The 26,780-nt window shown below is 37.9% G+C and overlaps 1 protein-coding gene across 3 annotated transcripts in view; it reads left to right on the top strand.

Moving 5' to 3' along the window:
• The window catches only part of FSTL5 (follistatin like 5), a 768,953-nt gene that overhangs the window by 551,638 nt on the left and 190,535 nt on the right, over positions 1–26,780 (top strand). For all 3 annotated transcript variants that reach the window (XM_036853815.1, XM_036853816.1, XM_036853817.1), the window contains one exon: positions 18,287–18,407. In XM_036853815.1, coding sequence (XP_036709710.1) covers positions 18,287–18,407 — 121 coding nt within the window. The remainder of the gene's footprint in view (positions 1–18,286; positions 18,408–26,780) is intronic.

Raw genomic sequence — 26,780 nt, 5'->3', positions numbered from 1 at the left:
CTTCATGACCTTTTTCTTTTTCCCCTTAGATTCCATATATATGTGTTAGAATACTGTATTTGTTTTTCTCTTTCTGACTTACTTCACTCTGTATGACAGACTCTAACTCCATCCACCTCACTACAAATAACTCCATTTCGTTTCTTTTTATGGCTGAGTAATATTCCATTGTGTATATGTGCCACATCTTCTTTATCCATTCATCCGATGATGGACACTTAGGTTGCTTCCATGTCCTGGCTATTGTAAATAGAGCTGCAATGAACATTTTGGTACATGACTCTTTTTGAATTATGGTTTTCTCAGGGTATATGCCCAGTAGTGGGATTGCTGGGTCGTATGGTAGTTCTATTTTTAGTTTTTTAAGGAACCTCCATACTGTTCTCCATAGTGGCTGTATCCATTTACATTCCCATCAACAGTGCAAGAGTGTTCCCTTTTCTCCACACTCTCTCCAGCATTTATTGTTTCTAGATTTTTTGATGATGGCCATTCTGACCGGTGTGAGATGATATCTCATTGTAGCTTTCATTTGCATTTCTCTAATGATTAATGATGTTGAGCATTCTTTCATGTGTTTGTTGGCAATCTGTATATCTTCTTTGGAGAAATGTATGTTTAGGTCTTCTGCCTATTTTGGGATTGGGTTGTTTGTTTTTTTGTTATTTAGCTGCATAAGCTGCTTGTAAATTTGGGAGATTAATCTTTTATCAGTTGCTTCATTTGCAAATATTTTCTCCCATTCTGAGGGCTGTCTTTTGGTCTTGTTTATGGTTTCCTTTGCTGTGCAAAAGCTTTTAAGTTTCCTTAGGTCCCATTTGTTTATTTGTGTTTTTATTTCCATTTCTCTGGGAGCTGGGTCAAAAAGGATCTTGCTGTGATTTATGTCATAGAGTGTTCTGCCTATGTTTTCCTCTAAGAGTTTGATAGTGTCTGACCTTACATTTAGGTCTTTAATCCATTTTGAGTTTATTTTTGTGTATGGTGTTAGGGAGTGTTCTAATTTCATACTTTTACAGGTACCTGTCCAGTTTTCCCAGCACCACTTATTGAAGAGGCTGTCTTTTCTCCACTGTATATGCTTCCCTCCTTTATCAAAAATATGGTGACCATATGTGCGTTGGTTTAACTCTGGGCTTTCTATCCTGTTCCATTGATCTATATTTCTGTTTTTGTGCCAGTACCATACTGTCTTGATTACTGTAGCTTTGTAGTATAGTCTGAAGTCAGGGAGCCTGATTCCTCCAGCTCCATTTTTCATTCTCAAGATTGCATTAGCTATTCGGGGTCTTTTGTGTTTCCATACAAATTGCAAAATTTTTTGTTCTAGTTCTGTGAAAAATGCCAGTGGTAGTTTGATAGGGATTGCATTGAATCTGTAGATTTCTTTGGGTAGTAGAGTCATTTTCACAATGTTGATTCTTCCAAACCAAGAACATGGTATATCTGTTCATCTCTTTGTATCAGCTTTGATTTCTTTCATCACTGTCTTATAGTTTTCTGCATACAGGTCTTTTGTCTCCTTAGGTAGGTTTATTCCTAGATATTTTATTCTTTTTGTTGCAGTGGTAAATGGGAGTGTTTTCTTAATTTCATTTTCAGATTTTTCATCATTAGTGTATAGGAATGCAAGAGATTTCTGTGCATTAATTTTGTATCCTGCTACTTTACCGAATTCATTGATTAGATCTAGTAGTTTTCTGGTAGCATCTCTAGGATTCTCTATGTATAGTATCATGTCATCTGCAAACAGTGACAGCTTTACTTCTTCTTTTCCAATTTGGATTCCTTTTATTTATTTTTCTTCTCTGATTGCTGTGGCTAACACTTCCAAAACTATGTTGAATAATAGTGGTGAGAGTGGGCAACCTTGTCTTGTTCCTGATCTTAGTGGAAATGGTTTCAGTTTTTCACCATTGAGGACGATGTTGGCTGTGGGTTTGTTATATATGGCCTTTATTATGTTGAGGAAAGTTCCCTCTATGCCTACTTTCTGCAGGGTTTTTATCATAAATTGGTGTTGAATTTTGTCGAAAGCTTTCTCTGCATCTATTGAGACGATCATATGGTTTTTCTCCTTCAATTTGTTAATATGGTGTATCACGTTGATTGATTTGCGTATATTGAAGAATCCTTGCATTCCTGGGATAAACCCCACTTGATCATGGTGTATGATCCTTTTAATGTGCTGTTGGATTCTGTTTGCTAGTATTTTGTTGAGGATTTTTGCAGCTATGTTCATCAGTGATATTGGCCTGTAGTTTTCTTTCTTTGTGACATCTTTTTCTGGTTTTGGTATCAGGGTGATGGTGGCCTCGTAGAATGAGTTTGGGACTGTTTCTCCCTCTGCTATATTTTGGAAAAGTTTGACAAGGATAGGTGTTAGCTCTTCTCTAAATGTTTGATAGAATTTGCATGTGAAGCCATCTGGTCTTGGGCTTTTGTTTGTTGGAAGATTTTTAATCACAGTTTCAATTTCAGTGCTTGTGATTGGTCTGTTCATATTTTCTATTTCTTCCTGGTTCAGTCTCGGCAGGTTGTGCATTTCTAAGAATTTGTCCATTTCTTCCAGGTTGTCCATTTTATTGGCATAGAGCTGCTTGTAGTAATCTCTCATGATCGTTTGTATTTCTGCAGTGTCAGTTGTTACTTCCCCTTTTTCCTTTCTAATTCTAATGATTTGAGTCTTCTCTCTTTTTTTCTTGATGAGTCTGGCTAATGGTTTATCAATTTTGTTTATCTTCTCAAAGAACCAGCTTTTAGTTTTATTGATCTTTGCTATTGTTTCCTTCATTTCTTTTTCATTTATTTCTGATCTGGTCTTTATGATTTCTTTCCTTCTGCTAACTTTGGGGGATTTTTATTCCTCTTTCTCTAATTGCTTTAGGTGCAAGGTTAGGTTGTTTATTTGAGATGTTTCCTGTTTCTTAAGGTAGGATTGTATTGCTATAAACTTCCCTCTTAGAACTTCTTTTGCTGCATCCCATTGATTTTGGGTCGTCGTGTCTCCATTGTCATTTGTTTCTAGGTACTTTTTGATTTCCCCTTTGATTTCTTCAGTGATCACTTCGTTATTAAGTAGTGTATTGTGTAGCCTCCATGTGTTTGTATTTTTTACAGATCTTTTCCTGGAATTGATATCTAGTCTCAAAGCGTCCTGGTCGGAAAAGATATTTGATACGATTTCAATTTTCTTAAAATTACCAAGGCTTGATTTGTGATCCAAGATATGATCTATCCTGGAGAATGTTCCATGAGCACTTGAGCAAAATGTGTATTCTGTTGTTTTTGGGTGGAATGTCCTATAAATATCAATTAAATCCATCTTGTTTAATGTATCATTTAAAGCTTGTGTTTCCTTATTTATTTTCATTTTGGATGATCTGTCCATTGTTGAAAGTGGGGTAATAAAGTCCCCTACTATGATTGTGTTGCTGTCGATTTCCCCTTTTATGTCTGTTAGTATTTGCCTTATGTATTGAGGTGCTCCTATGTTGGGTGCCTAAATATTTACAATTGTTATATCTTCTTCTTGGAATGATCCCTTGATCATTATGTAGTGTCTTTCTTTGTCTCTTGTAATAGTCTTTATTTTAAAGTCTATTTTGTCTGATATGAGAACTGCTACTCCAGCTTTCTTCTGATTTCCATTTAAATGGAATATCTTTTTCCATCCTCTCACTTTCAGTCTGTATGTGTCCCTAGGTCTGAAGTGTGTCTCTTGTAGATAGCATATATACGGGTCTTGTTTTTGTATCCATTCAGCCAGTCTGTGTCTTTTGGTGGGAGCATTTAATCCATTTACATTTAAGGTAATTCTCGATATGTATGTTCCTATTCCCATTTTCTTAAATGTTTTGGGTTTGTTATTGTAGGTGTTTTCCTTCTCTTGTGTTTCTTGCCTAGAGAAGTTCCTTTAGCATTTGTTGTAAAGCTGGTTTGGTGGTGCTGAACTCTCTCAGCTTTTGCCTGTCTGTAAAGATTTTAATTTCTCCATCAAATCTGAATGAGATCCTTGCTGGGTAGAGTAATCTTGGTTGTAGGTTTTTCTCCTTCATCACTTTAAATATGTCCTGCCACTCCCTTCTGGCTTGCAGAGTTTCTGCTGAAAGTTCAGCTGTTAACCTTATGGGGATTCCGTTGTGTGTTATTTGTTGTTTTTCCCTTGCTGCTTTTAATATGTTTTCTTTATATTTAAGTTTTGATAGTTTGATTAATATGTGTCTTGGCATGTTTCTCCTTGGATTTATCCTGTATGGGTCTCTCTGTGCTTCCAGAACTTGATTAACTATTTCCTTTCCCATATAAGGGAAGTTTTCAACTATAATCTCTTCAAATATTTTCTCAGTCCCTTTCTTTTTCTCTTCTTCTTCTGGGACTACTATAATTCGAATGTTGGTGCATTTAATGTTGTCCCAGAGGTCTCTGAGATTGTCCTCAGTTCTTTTCATTCTTTTTCCTTTATTCTGCTCTGCCATTGTTATTTCCACTATTTTATCTTGCAGGTCACTTATCCGTTCTTCTGCCTCAGTTATTCTGCTATTGATCCCATCTAGAGTATTTTTAATTTCATTTATTGTGTTTTTCATCATTGCTTGGGTCCTCTTTAGTTCTTCTACGTCCTTGTTATATGTTTCTTGCATTTTGTCTATCTTATTTGCAAGATTTTGGATCATCCTTACTATCATTATTCTGAATTCTTTTTCAGGTAGACTGCCTATTTCCTCTTCATTTGTTAGGTGTGGTGTGTTTTTACCTTGCTCCTTCATCTGCTGTGTTTTACTGTCTTCTCATTTTGCTTATCTTACTGTGTTTGGGGGTCTCCTTTTCATAGGCTGCAGGTTCATAGTTTCTGTTGTTTTTTTTTTTGGTGTCTGTCCCCAGTGGCTAAGGTTGGTTCAGTGGGTTGTGTAGGCTTTCTGGTGGAGGGGACTAGTGCCAGTGTTCTGGTGGATGAGGCTGTATCTTGTCTTTCTGGTGGGCAGGTCCACGTCTGCTGGTGTGTTTTGGGGTGTCTGTGGCCTTATTATGATTTTAGGCAGCCTCTCTGCTAATGGATGGGGCTGTGTTCCTGTCTTGCTATTTGTTTGGCATAGGGTGTCCAGCACTGTAGCTTGCTGGTCGTTGAGTGAAGCTGGGTCTTTGTGTTGAGATGGAGATCTCTGGGAGATTTTTGCCATTTGGTATTACGTGGAGCTGGGTGGTCTCTTGTGGACCAGTGTCCTGAGATTGGCTCTCCCACCTTAGAGGCACAGACCTGATACCTGGCTGGAGCACCAAGAGTCTTTCATGCACATGGCACAGAATAAAAGGAAGAAAAAATAGAAAGAAAGAGGATAAAATAAAATAAAGTTATTAAAATAAAAAATAGTTATTAAGGAAAAAAAATTTTTTTAATTAAAAAGAAAAAAAAAATGGACGGAGAGAACCCTAGGACAAATGGTGAAAGCAAAGCTATACAGACTAAATCTCACACAGAAGCATACATATACACACTCACAAAAGGAGGAAAAGGGGAAAAAATAATATATCTTGTTCCCAAAGTCCACCTCCTCAATTTGGGATGATTTGTTGTCTATTCAGGTATTCAACAGATGCAGGCACATCAAGTTGATTGTGGAGCTTTAATCCGCTGCTTCTGAGGCTGCTGGGAGAGATTTCCCTTTCTCTTCTTTGTTCGCACAGCTCCCGGGGTTCAGCTTTGGATTTGGACCCGCCTCTGCGTGTAGGTCGCCTGAGGGCGTCTGTTCATCGCTCAGACAGGACGGGGTTAAAGGCGCAGCTGCTTCGGGGGCTCTGGCTCACTCAGGCGGGGGGAGGGAGCGGTACGGAGGAGGCGGGGCGAGCCTGCGGCGTCAGAGGCGTCGTGACGTTGCAGCAGCCCGAGGCGCGCCGTGCGTTCTCCCGAGGAATTTGTCCCTGGATCTCGGGAGCCTGGCTGTGGCGGGCTGCACAGGCTCCCGGGAGGGGCGGTGTGGAGAGTGACCTGTGCTCGCACACAGGCTTCTTGGTGGCGGCAGCAGCAGCCTTAGCGTCTCAGGCCCGTCTCTGGGGTCCACACGGCTCGTGCCCGTCTCTGGAGCTCGTTTAGGCGGCGCTCTGAATCCCCTCTCCTCGCGCACCAGGAAACAAAGAGGTAAGAAAAAGTCTCTTGCCTCTTCGGCAGCTGCAGACCTTTTCCCGGACTCCCTCCCGGCTCGCCGTGGCGCACTAGCCCCTTCAGGCTGTGTTCACGCCGCCAACCCCAGTCCTCTCCCTGCGATCCGACCGCAGCCCGAGCCTCAGCTCCCAGCCCCGCCCGCCCCGGCGGGGGAGCAGACAAGCCTCTCGGGCTGGTGAGTGCCGCTCGGCGCTGATCCTCCGTGCGGGAATCTCTCCGCTTTGCCCTCCGCACCCCTGTGGCTGCGCTCTCCTCCGTGGCTCCGAAGCTCCCCCCTCCGTCACCCGTAGTGTCCGCCCGCGAAGGGGCTCCTAGTGTTTGGACACCTTTCCTCCTTCACGGCTCCCTCCCACTGGTGCAGGCCCCGTCCCTATTCTTTTGTCTCTGTTGTTTCTTTTTTCTTTTGCCCTCCCCAGGTACATGGGGAGTTTCTTGCCTTTTGGGAGGTCTGAGGTCTTCTGCCAGCGTTCAGTAGGTGTTCTGTAGGAGCAGTTCCACGTGTAGATGTATTTCTGATGTATCTGTGGGGAGGAAGGTGATCTCCGCGTCTTACTCTTCTGCCATCTTTTCCTACCCTCGACTTTAGTTAATTTACAGTGCTGTGTTAATTTCTGGTGTACAGCAAAGTGATTCATATACATATGCAAACACGGAATTGGAGAGTTGAAAATTATTTAAGTTTAGGAGCAGAATAAAAATCAGCTGGCTTTATTCAGGTTCTCAACATCAATTATATCTTTTTCTTTGTGATTAGTTAAGAGGCAATTTATACATACATATATATATATATTCTTTTTCAGATTCTTTTTCATTACAGGTTATTACAATATATTGAATATAGTTCCCTGTGCTATACAATAGGACCTTGTTGGTTATCTATTTCTTATATAATAGTGCATATATGTTAATCCCAAACTCATAATTTATCCCCTGTCTCCCCCACCCATGCCTTTCCCCTTTGGTAACAGAAGTTTGTTTTCTTGCCTGTGAGTCTGTTTCTGTTTTGTAAATAAGTTCATTTGTATCATCTTTAAGATTCTGCATTAAGTGATATCATATAATATTTGTCTTTGTCTGATTTACTTCACTTAGTATGATAATTTCTAGGTCCAAAAACAATTGATAAAATATAATTCTTATTGTTTACCAATTATATCATTTGGTGGACTCAACATTTGTAGATTTTAAATTTTAGCTTTTAACTTGTCCCAAGTAACCCAAAAAGTCCATGGTACGTAATATTCTGTATTTTAGTTGTAATGCAATTTGGATTCACAATCTCTCTTGCTGGTATGAAGAAAAATGGTCTCTAGCTATTGAGAAATCCAAGTGACCACCTCGTATAAGAATCTCAGTGCTCTTTTTGATTCTCAATTTAGCTTGCCTGTGCAATAGCTCCAGTGAAGTGCTACGAATATTATTTCTTAAGAAAACAAAACAGCATTCTAAAAAATTTTTAAAAATCGTCGCGAGAGAAAACTTTAGCCAGAGGTAAAAAGTTATAGTACATAGCCAGATATTGCTCCATGACACATTACTGCAAAATTTAGTGACTTAAAATCACAACCATTCATTACTTTTTGCAAGGTTTTGGGTCAGCTTGGGGCACCTGCTGCTCTGGATTGAACCGGGCTGGTTTGGCTGCGTGTTCCCACTCCTGTGTAACAAGCTTAAGGGTATGCTTTGAACTGACCAGCCTCTGGTAGCTTCAGCTGAGATGATGCAGCTTTGCTTCGCGTGGACTCCCACCTGCCACCAGGCTGGTGAGCACTCGTTCTCATGTTGGCGGTGAGCATCCAGGAGACAGCAGGCCGTGTCACGAACAGGGCAAGCAGAAGTGCACTTTTCTTTCTTCACTTCTCTGCTTGCATCACATTTGCTAACATCGCTTTGGCCAGAGCATGTAACATAGACAAGTCCACAGTCAAAGGGAAGACTAGAAAGTTACAAAGCAAACGGCATGGCTTGGAAAAGAATTAATTGAGACCATCAATGAAATCTGTCTACCGCAGAAGGTGATTCATTTGTTAACAATGCTATTGGAAAGACCTGTCTTCTAAGACAGGGAATGATTCTCCCTTGAAGGGTGAAGAGAGTTCAATTTTCAGTTTTGGGGCAAGATTGGCTCTCCAGCTAAATTTCATTGAAGGGCATGATTTCACTTATATGTGGAATCTAAAAAAATAAAATAAAGGAACAAATATAACAAAGCAGAAACAGACTCACGGGTACAGAGAACAGACTGGTGGTTTCCAGAGGAAAGAGGGATGGGGGAAGGGGCAAAATGGGTGAAGAGGATTAAGGGGTACCAGCTACTATGTATAAAATAAATAAGTTACAAAGATCTAATGTACAGCACAAGGAATATAGTCAATGTTTTATAATAACTTTGTATGAAGTGTAATCTATAAAAATGTTAAATTTCTATGCTATACACCTGAAAGTAATAGAAGTCAAATATATGTCATTTTTTTAAAAAAAAGAACTTAGTGAATGAAAGGGGGGCATTTGATTTTTGACATAGAGTAATTAGTACTGTTGGAATCAGCTTTCTGATTGCATTTATAATGGCAATTACCTTCATTTAGAGATAAACTAGGAACCTGTAAGAAGTCATAGAAAAAACATATTTTGAATGATTGACAAGTCTTTACTTCCAAGATAAGCTCATTCTTCAATTATTTCTTTTGAAGAAACCTTTATTTAGAGCCTGGAAATAAGATTATTTTCAATTCAGAGTCATGGCAGTTAAATAGGCAATTACAACATAAAGAAATAAGTGTGTCAATAGGGCTAAATACATGGATTCCAGGGAGTGCTATGTACAAGCTACATCATCAGAAATTAAACTTTGCAACACGTATGGCTTATTTTAACAGTTTTTATTGAAATATAAAAATGATAAAGACAGGAGTATAAACCTTAGGTTTACAGCTTGGTGAGTTTTCAGAAATTGAAAACACTGATGTAACCAGCTCTAAGATACTTTTGAATTTATTCTCTGTGCATTGTCTCTTTCTTTTCCCTTATTATTGGCAAATGATTAGAATAGAAAATGTGTGTAGTGCAAATCATGTGGCTTGCTGTAGACCAGATAGCTGATATTTCCTTTTCCAAAATGGCATTTTTCTTGAGAGACATTAAAATTTGATGTACTAGTTATTGACACATCAGCTGTCTGCTGCAAATCACTCTTAAATGAATACCCTAGAATAGTATATCTGGACCCTGTGCATGTTTCTCCTGTAGCAGATGGCATGCTTTGTGAGTAGAGGGTAACAAGGAGACACTGGAGTAAGAAAGGAGTTTCTCTTCCAAGTCTGATGTGTTTTTCTAGACAGGCTCCTGCACTATGTGCACATTTCTTAGTACCTAGGCTTCAGCAGAGCACACAGATCCTCCAGTTCCTTGGCTCCAAAAGTGCCTGATTTATAGCAGCTCAGGATAGTCCCCGTGGGCAGATTCCTCCAGCAATGCCACAGTGGTTTCTCAGTGGGCATTTCCAGCAGGATGCCTCTGTACTCCCGGGGAGGCTTTGCAGCCTCTGTGAATTTCTCTACTCTCCAATGAGCCAGAGATACACCCACCTTCCCTCTACAAAGAGGTCTGGGTGTCCACACTGAAGGAAAGAAGTCTCTCCCTTGGGTTCACAATCTCAACCCTAGGGGTTCTGGTTGCTCCTAAATCTGTTATTCCTATGTTCTTTATAGTATCCTTTATTTGTTAGTAGACAATTCCCTGTTACGTTAATAGTTCCAGTTAAAATTTCCATGTTCATATTACCGTGTGGTTCCTGACTCTTGATTAGTTCCTGAATGATGTGCTTGCTTTCTTCAGGGTCCCAGAGTTCTTCTGATTCAAGACTGTTGATTCATGGTAGTAATGCTGAGTGGGTTTTGCATAATATTATTTGCCAATTTAATCCCTGATATTTAAAATATCTATCAACGAATATTAAACTCAACTTAACAGAATCGTAAAATCTACCTAAGAAGATATTGGAAAGATAATGATCGAAATTACGTTGAAAGTAAGAAGCAAATGCTATTGAAAAGAAAATCATCAGAAATGAATATTATTTGAGTACAAATATCAAGAAATGGTTAGTTTTACCACTGATAAAATGATAGTAGCATCAAAATCTGTTTTTTTAAAAAAACGTATTTACTTGTTATTTATATATGCTCATACAATTAATTGATTTATTAATTTTTACAATAAAGCTATAGATGACTGGGTGATCCAACTTCTCCTAGCCAGGAAAAGCACACTTTATGCTGGAGATTTGATATTGTTACCTCCCTTCTCTGATTTTTCTTAACCTCTTTGGTAGACATTCACTCCTCTAAATGATAATTTTTTTCAGGCATGGTGATACCTTTACTCTGGTTATACCTGGTCTCAAAAACCTGGGAGACTTTCCATTTCCTGAAGATGATTATGTACTTTTCTCTGACAGACTTTAATACTTCTCTTTACCTTTGGTCTTCAACAGTATGAATATATTTCTAGATTGTTTTATAATTCTTATTTGTGGAAAATTCTAAACCATTCATTTTCAAATGTTTTCTCCCCATTCTCTCCCTTTTCCTTCTGGGATTTCAATTAAGTATATTTTAGACTAATATCGGCCTACATGCCTTGGATACTCTGTTCTTTCAAAATTGTTTTCAATAATTTCCTCTTTTGTTTCCATCCGAGTACTGTCTGTTGACCTATGTTCAAGTTCACTGAGGCCTTCCTTGGATGTGTCAGGTCTACTGATGAGCCTGGCAGAGTCATGCTTCATCTCTGTTACTGTGGGGAGGGTACATTTATTTCCAGCACGCCCTTTGCCATTTGCTTATTGTTTCCATTTCTCTGCTGAAATGACCCATCTATTCATGAATGTCTTCAAGTCTTTCCACTGGAGCTTGTAACGTATTAATCATGGTTATTTTAAATCCTCTGTTTGTTTTGTCTCTCAACAGTGGATTATTTTTCCTTTCCATTTTATATGTCTCATAACTTTTCATTGAAATGTACATGCTCTGTGTAGGGTAGCAGAGACCAAGGTAGATAGTATTTATGTCTGGAAATAAGCATGCCTCTTTCATTGCGTGGCCTTTAATGAGGGGCTGTGCTGCGTTTCAGTTTTATTGGTTGCTGTGATTACCTTCAATGCGCCGCCAGCCTCGGTTTCTTCAGCGCCACCTTGTGGTTAGGGTAAGAACCAGACTGATGGGATATCTGAGCATCTCCCAGGTGTGCTTCGTCCACCCTCAGTTTTAGGTGCTCCCTGTGAGCCTGCACCTTTGTCTCTCCATGCTCTTGTCCCTCTGTTAGTCCGCTGTTGCTGGTTTCTTGATCCTCGCTAGCCTGGGTGGTGAGGAGCGAAGCTTTCTACGTGTTCCTCATTCAGCCTCAGCCTTAGGCAGCTCATGTGTCTTGAGTCTTTTGAGCCAGGTTTTCTCCATGATGCTGCCCTGCCTCCAGTGGTAAAGGATCTTTAATTCTCTGAAACTAGGAGGATTTCTTGCTTTTCTCCTTTTCCCAAGCTCTGTCAGTTTTCACCCACTGAAACTGACAGGATTTGCTGCCTTTTTCTCCAGCAGCTTAAGACTTTGCTCCACTGGGGAGAAGGATCCAGGTAAGAATTGTTTTCTCCCTCAGCAGCGCCATTATTACCTGAGGGATGCTTTCTCAGCTCTCTCCTGACTCCAGACTTTTCAGAAGCAAAGAGTGGGGTCCATGGAGAAGGGACTGCCGCTGTCTGTGCTCTCAGGGCTCTGTACTCTCACAACTGTGGCTGCTCAGCTTTTAGCAGTTCCTTAAGAAGTTAGTTGATATCTTTTGTACCTGTTTGAACGGCCGCCTTGTTTCCTTCCAGTGCTCTGTTAGAAGTGAGTGATTGCCTGTGTCTTGTCTGTTTGGAGGCTCACTCCAGCTTTCCTCAGATTTTACTTTCATTATTGCCTTTCAAAGTCAGCACACTGATGGGTTCAAGAACAGGGTGATTTTGCAGATTGCCCAGCTTCTTCTTGTTTGGATAACACTCTTTCCATCTATCTGTCCTAAAATGGAGCCAGAACTCTGTAATACGTGTCATTAATTAACCAATTCCATAAAAGTTACCAGGATTCCGGGTACTTTGGTTACTATGTTAAAAATATTTTTAAGAAAACCAAAATAAGGATTTATTCTCTTTTGAAATACACAGAAATATAGTTTAAAATCTAAACGTTTTATTTTTATTCCATTAAATTAAGAAGTGCAATTCCAATGTATTTAAAGTAATGAGAAAGAGATTTTGAAATTTCTATTGATATATATACTTAGGGAAAGCTATGTACTTCAAGATACACAATTTAATGTCTAGCAGATTTTTTATTGAATTTCTTTTTATATTTCAATATTACCCATGCCTGAGGGTATCTATAAGATAGGTACAATTTAAAGTAAAATAATATGTGGATAATTATAGACTCAATACTCATTTAAGACTATAACATGACAAACACACTTGAAGCCCTTGTAGGCTCTTCCCCACTATATTTTCCTTCTACTCTAGATATAACTCCTACCATGAGTCGTATGTTAACCAGTTCTTTTTACTCTGACCATAAATGTATTTGTCTCTAAAACACGCAGTTTATTTTTGCCTGTTTTGAACTTTACGTAAATTGAGCCGTACTGCATTCTATATATATGTGACATTGAGCTTGGAGATCCATCCATGTAAACACCTGGGTCTGTAAGTGTGGACCTTCAAAAGCAGAGCCAGACAGCCTAGTTCTGAATATTGTATCATTAACTTATTAGCCTCCACAGAAAAGTTAACTCTTCTGACTTCTGTTTCTTTGTGTGTAAAACATATTGTCAAAATATAAATAATGTGGTTAATTAATATATTTCAAAGTTATATAGATCTTGATGTTTTAAAGTACCTACATTTTGAAGGTGTTCTATTTAAGAAATAGGATACAAATTATAAATAACAATTAGCTATAAAATAGGATATTAATTAAAATAAGAAAAGAAGTCACAGAAAATTATAAATATATTTCTAAATTTTACAGAAATATATGACCATATAAACACATTCCAGGCCCTTGGAAATTGTTTGTACAGATGAGGGGCTCTGAAACTTAAACTCTATCAGCTTCTGGGCAAATCTGACTCTGCATATCTGTAAAACATTTTGAAGAGTTGTTCTATAAAAGTGATTGATATTTTTACTTATTTTTATTACTCACTATTATATTATATTAATGGAAACTTTTGCCAGGGTTATTTTCTCAAGTGAAATAAAATATGATTAGTCTCTTTACATATACCATCAAATAATATTGTTGCACATAGTTTTCATAATTTTAGTTTTCTACCAAAGAATGCAGTTGCTTGACTTTTTGTTTGCTTATCAATTTGGAAAAAAATTTCAATTCATATTAGTTTACTTTTCTATTGTATTTCTTTAAATTGATACATGAAATTCTTTACTTTAGGAAAAAAGGTATTAAAAGTAACGAATTTACCAAATCGGATTTATATTATTTAATTTTATACTTCACTGTGCTTTTTATTGATGATAGATTAAATATCTAAGAAAATGGACTAGTGAGAATCTTCCATAATTTTTAGAAAATTACATAAATTATGAGATAATGGTATTTTTGTGTATTTCAATATGTAGATGCTTGCTTAAATTACTTTTATTGCTATTTTATGAAAATATATTTTATACACATATAAAGCTAGGAAAATAGCTTTCACAGTATTACAAAGTAAAACCATACTAGCAAAATCAAAATTAGAAAGGAAAGTAATGTCAGTGTATATCAAAGCAATGTATTACATAGAAAACCTCATTTAAAGTATAGTAATACTGGGACCATGTAATTTAAAACTATGAATAAGAACATAATATGAAATAGGAAAATAAACTTAAATTTGAAATTTACCATTTTCTAATGGATGGGTTTATCTTTTGGATCATAACAAATGCCTGTGGGCAAATACAGGCCTAAAATTCAGCTGTTTTATTCTGGTATAGTCATACCTGATGTTTACTGCCTTATACATTCTGACTGATCAGTTCCTATCCTCTATAGGTTGTTAAACATTGTGATTATTACTCTTACACCACTGATTATAGTCAATTAGTAGTAGCCATACAATTTTCAAAATTTTAGAAGTGTGCTATAGATTTTCCTTTTTTCCACAGTTCCCTTTTGTACTGCTTTGAAAATAATATAGGTAGTCAACTCAACAAAATAAATGGTTTTAGTTTTTTTTCTATTGAATTTCCAGACATTAGTGCCCTGAGGCAACTTTTTAATGGTGTAGAGGTTCATAAAGATTTAATCACTGAAGAAATATTTATGGAGAATCTATTGGCAGCAAGATTATAAAGGTGTAATGGGGGTTCCGAATAAGTGCAAGATTTTGTTCCCGAATTCAGGGAGCATCTGTTATATAAGGACATAATTCTCAACCATGGCTGAGCATCAAAATCACACAGTTAGTTTAATCTATTTAAGACTGGAAAAATGCTGAGAAAATGAAAGAGTAAAAGATTAGAAATGCTGAATCAGGATGGAGGTAAGGCATAGGATTGATGTATCCATATTAAAAAAAAAAAAAACTCAAAAGGTAAGTTTTATGTTTGGCTAAAATAATGGAGAATCAGGAAAGATGAAGATGGGTTAAGAATTGCATAATAACAAGGGTTCAGTTCTGGAGTCTGACCATTTGTGTGGATGCCAGTCTCCGATCCCTTACTTTGGTTGGTGTCTTACTCTGTTGGACTGCTATAACAAAAGACTAAGTCTTGGTGGTATAAACAACAAAAATGTATTTCTCACAGTTCTAGGGCTAAGTCCAAGATCAAGGTGCCAGCACATTAATATTCTGGGTGATGGCCCCCCTCTCTATTCATAGCCAGAATCTTCTCCCATGTCCTCAAATCTCTGTAGGATAAGGGCACTAATCCTGTTCCTAAGGCCCCCACCCTCACAACCTAATCACCCCCCTAAGGCCCGCTATCACATTAGGCTTTAGTATTTCTACAGACGAACTTTGGGTGGGGCACACAAACATCCAGACCATAGCAGTTGGTGACCTCAGATGAGCCCAAGCTTAACATCAACATATTTCAGTTTTGGGCTTCCCTGGTGGCGCAGTGGTTGAGAGTCTGCCTGCCAATGCAGGGGACATGGGTTCGAGCCCTGGTCTGGGAAGATCCCACATGCCGCAGAGCAGCTAGGCCCGTGAGCCACAATTACTGAGCCTGCGCGTCTGGAGCCTGTGCTCCGCAACAAGAGAGGCCGCGATAGTGAGAGGCCCACGCACCGCAATGAAGAGTGGCCCCCGCTCGCCGCAGCTAGAGAAAGCCCTCACACAGAAACGAAGACCCAACACAGCCATAAATAAATAAATAAATAAATAAATAAAATTAAAAAAAACAAAACAAAAACATATTTCAGTTTTCTTATATATAAAATGGGGCTAATAGTAGTGCATTTTAAAAAGGTTGCTTAAAGGATAAAATCTGATAATTTATTTAAATTATTTATTACAGTGCCTGACATATTTAAGTGCTCAATAAATATTTATTGAGTTTTATTATAAGTATAGTGAAACAATCCATGCTTCATTCAAAGTGGTGAGACAATCTTGCTTATTCAGAAATGCTGTTTGAAAAGGTGATTATAAAGTTGTGTATTGAAAGAAATTGAGGGTGGAAGATTTTGCTTCTACTTGGAAGAGAGAGGAAAAAATAAATGATATATAGATTAGAAGGGATCACACAATATGTTAATTTAGAGCATATCTACATTAAAAGGATTTCATATTACAGAATAACACAGATAGCAAAATAAGATACTTTAATAAACATTCTCAAGGTTATATTCTTGGAAAATTTTCACATCATTTGGTGAAGGAATCTGGATTATAGTAGATTGGGAAGGGCCAAGCTTTCTAGGTAGCTATACAGGAAAACACATGGAAAAGTTGTTTATTTCAAGTTTTATGAATAGTTTAAAAAGTATTATTTGAAAATAGACTTTAAAAGACCTATGTGCAGTTTGGCATAAATGAATTTAAACATAATTACAAATATGAGATATATTTTGGGTTTTTATGATTATTTCCAGTTATTCTTGTCCCGTGAGGGGATTCATCTCTGTTCTGATTTGGTCTCCCTGGTCTGTTCTGCTCATGAGGAGTCTTTCTGGTACATGCATGTCCTGTGTTCTTGTCTGCCTTATGCTCATTAGGTATCTTGCTATTATATTTCAGGTTATCAAGAATTATTTTTGGCTCATAGTCTTTCTCAAAATTTCTTTAACTCTAATCATCCTGAACTGATTTCTGCAGAGGTTTGGCTTTTTCTCATATTATACCCAGCTGTGTGTCAACTACCTGCCTTAATGTTAACCTGAGGGACAGCCTGGCCTTTCTGTTTGGTGTTTCTGTTCTCTAGCCTAAGTGCTCACCCAGGAGCCCTGTTTCTAATGGTAGCCCGTGGTGATGCAAGGGATACTATCACACATTGGTGTCACTCAGTGACGTCCTTGTTCGGGTTTAATCTCCAAATTCTCCCCTAACGTGCAGGGCATGAGGCTTTTCCTGTAAGTCCATGAGATGCCCCTGGGAGCTGCAGAAATGTGGTATGATCAATCTCATATAATATGATGTTGAGGAATTTTCTTTTATTTGATAATCATTAAGAAAATATTATTCATCAGCTAAATAAGCTGATGGCCAGAACATACAGTCTGTTTCTCCTTCCCTCCTGACCCTCCTCCTCTTCCCCCTCCCTCCCCCGAAGCTCCCTCCCCTTTCCTCCCCAGCGTCCTTCTGCTTCTCCTCTTCCTCCTCCTTATTCTCATTCTTCTTCTTCTCCCCCGTTTCTTTTTCTCTCTCTTCTTCTCTCTGTCTCTCTCTTTCTTGACTGGGAGAACATTTTCGTTATTCTGAGGTCCAGATTCAATAGTCCCATAGTCGTTTTTTTGATTGTAATTAATCTGTAGTGAGTATCAGTTAGAGGGAAGCTATTTTCAACAGAAATGCACATGGTGTGAATATAGGTAAAGTCAGAAACATATGGAGTCAGAAACATATGGACTCAACTCTAAGTCTTGCTCAAATAAAAATAATTCATGAAAATGGAAATTTTCAGGGAGCTGCTATGTAGGTCAGGTTGTGATGATTCTCTGAGGATGGGGTCTTGGAGGAGCTTCAAACGTGTTCTTCTCTCTCCGGGGTCTGCTAGGATGATAGTTTTCACTGCTAGCAGAGTTACAAAGCTGGTGGTCCAAGGCTTCCATGTAGCTCTGAAGAGAGGGAAGCCACCAGCCTCGCTGTCCTTGCTGAAATTCAGCCACTTTTTCCAGTAATGCTGTGTGCGCTGGTGTGAGCCTTTGTCTATTTCTGAAGTTCTGAATAAGTTGATTATGACAATTTTTGCCAGTGTATTCATTCCCTTTATGAAAGAGAAGATTTTCTGGTCTTTACTCTTCCAGAGGTGCTTCTTGGATTTGATTTTGATAAACAGCACAAGATTTTTTGATCGTTTTTCTAAAATGGTTATGCATTTCCCCCCATAAATTTGAAATGCCGTGGTTATTTTAGCTAATGTACTGATTATTTCTGGGAGGCTTAAAAAATCCTGTTCTACTGATATGGCTATAAATTTTATGTCTGAAACCACACTGTTTTAATATTTTTTTCCTAGGTAAAGATATAATTAAAGGATATAAAACTTAATAGACAATTAAAAATGTGAAGAATGTAGTTAAGAGCTATTTGTGTTAGCTATAAATAAGAAAAATATTTTATACCTTTATTCATTAAAATGTAAACTGAATTAGAATAAATATGTGAAAATTCAGTTGTTTTATATAAGCTCATATATTTCAAATAAATACTGAGATTATACTTTTTAAACAAAACTTGTCTTGAGAAAATAGTAATTACAGCCTATAAAATCTTGTAGCTTTATAGAACTAACAGTGATCATTTTGATAAAGATAATATTTTAATTTACTTTGCTCCTGAGTACATTTTTTTAAAAAGTGAATTGTTGAAATACATTTTAAGTAAAAACAGCTAATTTTATTTAATTTTACTTTTTTTCTATAGGACTTTGGAGATGATGGATCCTTATATATTACCAAGGTCACCACAACTCACATGGGCAATTACACCTGCTATGCAGAGGGCTATGAACACATCTATCAGACTCACATCTTTCAAGTTAATGGTAAGAAATGTGGGGGTGTTTTAATTGCTTTTTGCTTCAGTAGGTATTCAAAGACTATCACAGTTGACTAGGAAGGCTTCATTTTGAGTTTCAGGACTTACTGTTAATGTAAAACCTTTCCAATTAAAAAAAAGTGAGTAAGTAAATATAATAAATTTGTACCACTTTTCTCATCATGAAACATTACAGAGTAACTCATTCTGACTGGAAAATTAAAGTATAGGAAATTTAAACTATTTTTTCAACTTCAGAATATCAACAATTAGGCAACTGTATAAATTTTAGAAACTGAAAAAATTAAGCATTTAAAAATTTTAGTTAGATCAGATGTTTAGTTGATCTTATTAGTGATATAGAAAACTTATTTATGTACAAAGTTTTATAATCTCAATAATTAATTTAATGGCTATGAGCATTGGCCAAGTAGGCTGATATCAATCTTACAATCAGTGCTTTGTTTTATTTCTGACTTAATTCACATTTTAGTTATTTAGTTGAATTGATAATAGGATTGTATGTATGATTCATTAATACACACTAATTAATTTCCATACACATATATACATTAATTTACTCTATGGTTTACAAAAAGGAGGCAGAAACTTACTTGGCTTTCTGTAGGAACAGCAAAGTGGCTAGTGTGACTGGAATGAATGAAGAGGAGAGTGGCGGCTATGACATTGAAGAGGCTGCCTGTGGTCAGATCACATGGAGCCCTGTAGACTTAGTTATATACTTGGATTCCTATTCTTATTGTAACCAGAAGCCATCAAAGCATTTAGTGCATGAAGTGGCAGGTTCTGATTTGTTTTAAAATGACTGGAAGCACTGAGATCAGTTTTTAAAAATCGATTTTAATAGTCTAGAGAAGAGGTAAAGATGGCTTAAAATGTTGATGGTGAAGAGGTAAAAATGTGGTTACAGTTGGGATATATTTTGAAATTAGATCTGAAGAATGGCATGCGAGTTTGAGAAGAGAGCTTTACACATATGAAACCAAGGAATATGAAGGAAGTATTTAGATATATGGCCATGACATGAACTGCAATGGAGAAGAAGCATATTTAGAGACTGAGTGAGATTAATGTTTTTCTTCTTTTTGTGGGACAAGTTAACTTCAATACAATTATCCAGATGCAGTTCAAGTATGTAGTTTAGTTTATAAGTTTGGAGATCAGAGTGACAACCTAAAGTTGAATATTTTGATAGTATCAGTTTGCATAGACTGTATTTAAAGCCATAAATCTGAGCTTGATGAAGTCATCTTAGGATGAGTATAGATGGATTTGAAGTTAGAGAATTGAGCCTTGGAGCTGAGGCTAACAATTGGAGTAAAGAAAACTTAGAATGAGAACCCTGTGATGGGAAATAGGTGTCCTGGAAATCAAGTAAGAAAATGTTGGAAAAAAAGTTTGGAAAGGTTGGGGAGCTTATGGTTTTGTTACTGAATTAAGTCATATAGACTCTGCTCCCCCTACCCGGCAGGGCAGGGTTCTTGTTTTTTTTTTTTTAATTTTTATTGGAGTAGAGTTGATTTACAATGTTGTGTTAGTGCCAGGTGTACAGCAAAGTGAATCAGTTATACATATACATATATACACTCTTTTTTTGGATTCTTTAGGGGAAGGTTCTTTTTCTGTTTTGTTCAAGCAGCTAATAATGAAGCTGCAGCTGAAATTGACAAAGCACAAGCTTTATTCAGTGACCAAAGAATGGAGAAGCAGGAACTAAGTTCCCAGATCAACTTCTTGCCTACCTGGCAAGAGGAATTTAATTTTAAAGAGTGAAGACAAACGGAGGAGGAATGAGACTAATGATGGGGAGTTGTATGCATTAGTCTACTGGGGAAGGGGCAGTGCTTTTTTGAGGGAGAGGGGTGCCACCCCCTTTTTATCCTTTTTTGGTCCTTAGTGTCCAGTCATGGCCACCAGGTAGGCGTGTCACTTAATATACTGATTAGGAAAATCAGCATACAATGGGATTGAGGGTCTGTTGGAGGTCAGATTTATTCCCTTCTTGGTCCCAGCTAGTTCCATTTGTTTTGTTTTTTTTTTGTTGGCAGCTTCCTTTCTTATCTCTGGACCCTTTAACTTAAAGATTTATGTTAACTTCTGCTAAAAGTGGGGTTGGAGCGTTTTGAGCAAAGACTTGGAGCAGCTCTGGCAAAGTTTGAGTATTGTTGACACTCCACAGAAGCAGATTTAGGTTTTGGTTTCTGGCGCAAACCCATCTGTCAGCTAGACATGGGTCAAGGCTTGGAAACTGGCTTTCACGGAAACCAGTGAATACAACAGACAAAGTGTGAAGGAGGTGAGGCTTGTTCCCAGTGGTCCCAGATGTTTGGAGCTGGATGTTCAGAGATAGCAGCTGTCCCAGAGGACTCACAGTCTTGGGAGGACAGGACAGGAGTGTGTGAGGGCTGTTCCCTACCTGGGTGCTGCGTCCATGGCAAACTGGTGGCTGTAGCCAGCCTGGCCCTTGTCTCCCTCTTTGTGGTGATTTTTACTGGCTAATGGCCTAATTGACAAAACTGATGCTTTGAGGTGTTTTTTTTGTTTTGTTTTGTTTTTTTTTAAAGTTAAGGCGAAAGATTCTCCAATTTTGTGCTTGGCTAACCAAAAGTTCTGTCTTTTATCTCTCATCCTTACTTCTAGCCCTTGTTTGTCCAGTCTAAGTACCTACCACACTAGAGTTCTAGCTAGTTTGTAGAGCAGTGCAAGGTACATGTTCTACCTGCATCAGAACCACAGGAAAAAATATCAAAAATTTAGAACCTGACCTTCAACAGCACTCTCTGGAAATTTGATTTGAAATCTGCATTTTGATAAGCTTCTCAGGTAATTGTGATGCACGGTAGAGCGTCAGAACCATTCTAAATGGATCTCTTCTGAGGGTCTTCTCCCCATTCACGTCTGATGGAGGTTTCTTACATAACTCACTCATTTGCCATGCTCCAGCTGGAAAGCCCAGGAAGAGGGCTTTGAGCCAAACTGCAAGCATTTATGTTGTAAGATGTGCCTTGAGTGGTGCTGGGGAAATGCGGTGTCCCTATTTCATCCTTCCTGTGTGTTAACTATTTACTCTGATCTCAGGCTTTTCTGAAGATGGAATATGAGAATAAAGGAATAATGAGGTCTCAGAAACAGTGCTGTCTCTCCTCCACCTTCAGGCTTAGCATTATGAATTAATTAAGAGGAATTCACTATTAACAGTGATTGCCTAGACTGAGCGCTGGTGCTTTCCTTTTCCCAGGAAAAGAGATCCCTAAACCTGGGAGTAAAACCAATCTCTTCCTATTACCTCCTACTGCATTTAATCCGCTTTGAAATCCTTGGTATAAATGTTTTTGTGAAGGGATGGGGTTTGGAAAGAGAAACAAGGATATTATGTTTGTTGAAAGTGAACATAGAGAGAACTGTGCAGTAAGTGGAGAGTCACTTGGGGTCAAGAGAGGGAATTTCATTTTGTAGACGTGATTATCTTTTATGTTGATGTGAATAATCCAGTAAAAATGAAAAGCAGCTCATATAAGAGAAAAAGGGGAAAATTGCAGTAATCAAGTCTTTAAAAAGTTGATATAATCTAGTACACAAATGGAAGGGCTGTTCTTTGGAAGATTGATAGTTAATCTGTTGAAACGGGGAGGAGGACAGACAGTTTGGGAGCAGATGCTCAGGGTGAGAGCATGAGGAAATCCTCTTTGCATTGCTTGGATTATTTCAGTGTCATGAGGAATAGTCCCCTGCATACAAACGAGTTCCATTCCAAGAGCACATTCATAAGTCCAGTTTTTTTGTAAGTCCAATAAAGTTAGCCTAGGTACCCAACGAATGCAATCGGCTATATAGTACCGTACTGTAATAGGTTTATAGGTTTATAATACTTTTCACACAAATAATACATAAAAAACAACACAAAAAATAGAAAACATGTTTTAATCTTACAGTACAGCACCTTGGAAAGTACAGTAGTACAGCACAACAGCTGGCATCCAGGGGCTGGCATCGAGTGAACAGGAAAGAAGAGTTACTGGCTGGAGGGGGGAGAGGAGGTGGGAGATGGTAGAGCTGAAGGATGGTCAGCAGTAGGAGACAGAGGGAAAGCTGCAATTCCACTCACGCCTGATGTGGATGGCACAGGTTCTAGTTCCTTGCTGGATTAAATTCTATCTACCCTCTTGAAAAAATGATCCAGTGATGTCCGGGTAGTAGCTTTTTTTTCTCGTCATAGATGACACAGTAGCACTGGATTGCATTCTGAACGGCTGCTGCGACCTTCATGTACCATTCTACGTTCAGGTCCCATGCCTCAAAAACTAACAGTGTCTCCTCAGATAAAGAAAATCCCCTTGCCATTTCCTGCATTATATGAATCTCTTCAATTCTTCGGTTACTTCTTCTTCCTCTTGTCTCTCTTCATCCTTTCCCTGAGCCTCCTATTCCCGGTGCTTCTTAGTAGTACCAGCCACAGCACCGCTGCTTTTACACTTGCTTCCAGACATCCTGATCTTGAAATAAAGATACTGTACTACTGTACTGCATACAGTCCTGTACAGTAAAGTACATAAAAGCACAACTACTTGTAGAGGATGCACTTGTGTGACAATGTACGCCAGACACCTGAACTAACTTATGTGATTGGACACGTGAACGCACATTCACATCTTTGAAAGTTCGTAACTTGAAGGTTCGTATGTAGGGGACTTACTGTACCAACTATTGAAAGTGGGCAGTTTGTGAGAGCTTTAGTGATTTGAGGAGAAAAGTTGTAGGGAGGTGGGGTTATAAAAATAGCAGTATGTAGTTGGAATGTTGGGCAGATCTTTGGGTGTTCTTGAGATGATATATATTAGTATGTTTTCTTTCTGTTGTGGTTGGCTGCAAATTTATAATCATAGAAAGAGGAGATTTGGGTTTACCAACATCTTATTTTGTCAGATGAGTAAGTAGGAGAGAGACAGACATTATAAATTTAAGTACATTTACAAGAGAATGATTATAATGATGGAACACAGAATAAATGGTAAGGTAAGGAAAGTTGTAGGTAAGGAAAGAAGTGAGACCATGAGAAATGAGAAACAAAGTGAAAAACTGACTGGGTTATCCAAGTTGGTCAAATACTACTAGAATGGGGTACTAGAGAGAAAGAAATGCAAAACCGTCCCTCAGAACATTTTCTTAAGGCATCTGGCAATATCTGTTTATAAGAAATACTTTTATTTAGGTCAAGCATATATAAAGGAGTATATGGACCATTAAGATTTGATAGATGTTTAGACAGCACAGCTGTTCTTCTAAATCTAACTTGCCAGTTCTTGCCTTAGCTGAGAGGGAGGAATGAAGTTTAGACTAACACTAATTCATCAAATTCAACCACAACCGATAAAAAACAACCAACCTTGTTCTACTGCATTTTTATCAACTAGGGAAGACAATAAGTGTATTTCAAGGATCATTTTTAATATTTAAACCTATTTGAAGAAGCCAAAAACCTGGGTAGAAAATGTATTATGCATGGATCGGTAAGAGATTATCTTCAGCTGCTGTAACAGACACCCCAAATAACAGGGGCATAAAGAAGATACCGGTGTGGTGTTCTTATGCATAAAAGAAGTCCAGATGAAGTGGCTCAGGATGGCAACTCCACAATATGTCATCACTATCCTATGCTTCCACTATTTGTGGTTAGAACATTCTTTCCTTTCTCAATGTTTTCCGAATGGAGGTGAAAATTCCAGCCATCATTTTCACATTTCAGCAGGGAAAAAGTAATCAAGAGGAAGGAAAAATACTGCCTGACACCTGAGAGCCCACTTTTAAAAGAACTTTATAGGAAGTGACGACAATAACTGCCATTGACCCTCTAAATGCAGAGATTGTTAAAGATGCTTCTTTGACCTTGGTGTTTGCCCTTCACAACAATGAAACGTTCAGTTATTTAGGAGGAAGGGAGGAAGGTGAGAATAAATACTGGGTAGGTAACTAGTTGTGTTTATCACTTCATAATAAAATGTTTAGAAATGGTAGAATTAGCTATAAAACAGCAGCCCTACAAGTCATTTGCTAAATAAGTGATTTGTCGCTTTTCTTGGTGTTTCCCTTTCCTTTGGTTTTATATTGTTTATATTTGGCATAATAACTTTAAATGTATGCTTTGTGTATAAATAAGTATAGTAAACTTGAGGTCACTCAGAACAGTTATAGGCCAATAACAAAAGAATAGTTGAGAAGGAGCTGTGACACTGAAAAATACAATGAACATGCGAGAAAATGCAAATTAGGTAGACAAATAGCACATTTATGGACCCAATAAATCTCTAAAACTAGTTTAACTCATTTTTCAAACTCTATCCACTTTTCAGAAAAGGTTAAAAAGACCTTTAGAAAATCAGGTTTCCACAGGGAATTTAACATATTTATCTTAACAATTTGTCAATTAGCTATACAAATAAAATATATTATTGATTACCATAAAAAGCTCTGCAAATACCACAAGTCATTGGAATTTGTTAAAGAGTGTTTTTGAAGTGCAAAGTCTATTTAAATATCCCTGGGTGCGAGCCAAATAAAAGTCTATCAATAGCCCTTTTTTCTTTTCAAGCAATGCAAAATTAGATTATTGAAATATGAGAGTGCTTCTGTGTCCTTGTCAGAAGAAACATTATGTATAAATCAAAGGAGCTTGACTCTACCAGTGGAATTCATTTCATGCTTTTCTTTTTCTTTTTACATAAAGCAAATCGGCTTTAGATCTTCAGCTTAGAATACAGAATGTATGAAAGTTTAAAAGTCATTCAGTGTTTACACTGCCCTCTGGGCAGAAAACTCGTCCATATTAAAAAAAAAAAAAAAAAACCCATATGCATGCCATTATTTCTCCCTCCTTTATTGTTTAAGACCTCACACATAATATCAAGTGGATTTGTTTTTCTACTCATGTCAGAAACTGCTGCACAAAATTTCTGGTTCTATAGGATGTCTATGTAGAACACCTCTATTTTTCTCCTTCAGAATTTGGAAACATCATTTGGAGCTAGCCATATAGACATCAAAGCATCATCTCCTTACTGATAAAGCTTTTTAGAGAAAGTGGCTTAAGTCTGGAGCAACAGTGGCCTGCTTCTTCATGCATCATAGAACTGAACTTCCAGTTTCAGGCAGCCTTTCTTCCCTGCTAAGCTTTCAGCAAGGACAAAGCACAAATGGGAATATAACCTTCCTGCAGGCAGTAAGGTCCGGAAAGCAGGAAGCAAAAGGCCGAGTGCCTCCTCTCTCTTCTTCCCACTGTGAGTTACTAAAGGATGAGAGAGAAGTTTTGAGGGTCACTCTGGCTCAGTGATTCTCTAACTGTGGTTTTTGAGCAAGTAGCATGAGCAACTTATTTTAATTTTTATTTTATTTTTTAAAAACATTTTATTGAAATATAGTTGATTTACAATGTTGTGTTAGTTTCAGGTGTACAGCAAAGTGATTTAGTTATACATATATACATATATATATTCTTTTTTGATTCTTTTCCCATTATAGGTTATTACAAGGTATTGAGTATAGTTCCCTGTGCTATACAGTAGGTGCTTGTTGTTTATCTGTTTTATATACAGTAGTGTGTATCTGTTAATCCTAAACTCCTAATTTATCCCTCCCATCCCCTTTCCCCTTTGGCAACCATAAGTTTGTTTTCTATGTCTGTAGGTCTATTTCTGTTGTATAAATAAGTTCACTTGTCTCTTTTTTTAAAATGCAAATTCTCAGGCTTCACGCATACCTACAGGATCAGAGGATCTGGTCATGAGGTAGGATGATCTGTGTTTTATAAACCCACCTGATGACTGATGATAAAGTTGGAGAACTACTGGTCCAGCAATTTGATTCCCCAGAAACATGTGAAGCAGGAGTATGTGTCCTTCCTCAGATTCTCCAGCTTTATTCTCTTAATTTTGACTTTAAAATAAGCATATAGGGATCTCAGGGAGTGGCTATTTCTTCAGGGGTTGAGATAAGACATGTATCAAATCAGTTTTGCCCTCAATCTTGATGATTTGCGCCAAGCCCCACTCGGGCCTCCTCAGCTGTGGTGGACATCCCCTGACAGCTGGTCATGCAGGAGTTTGTCTCTCTTCCACTCTCCTTAGGGCTTTATTTGACACAAGAAGCTTTATCAGCCTCACTTCAGGTAGCCCAGTTGTGCCAGGGATTGAATGCCCCCAGGGACAGTCCTTAACCAATGAGAGACACGAGTCAATGGGTAAGAAGCACAGCACCCGCTCCTCAGTGGGAAGATTCTCAGGTGCATTGTACCTGATTCCTCAGAGTGTCCTCACCGGAATTAACCCTTTTTTGTGCTATTTTTCTTTTCTCTGTCGTACTTTTCCTA

This window comes from Balaenoptera musculus, chromosome 5 (assembly GCF_009873245.2).
Source record: "Balaenoptera musculus isolate JJ_BM4_2016_0621 chromosome 5, mBalMus1.pri.v3, whole genome shotgun sequence".
NCBI classification, from domain to species: Eukaryota; Metazoa; Chordata; class Mammalia; order Artiodactyla; family Balaenopteridae; genus Balaenoptera; species Balaenoptera musculus.
Note: the sequence above shows the minus strand (reverse complement) of the source record. Positions and strands in the feature narration are given on the sequence as shown.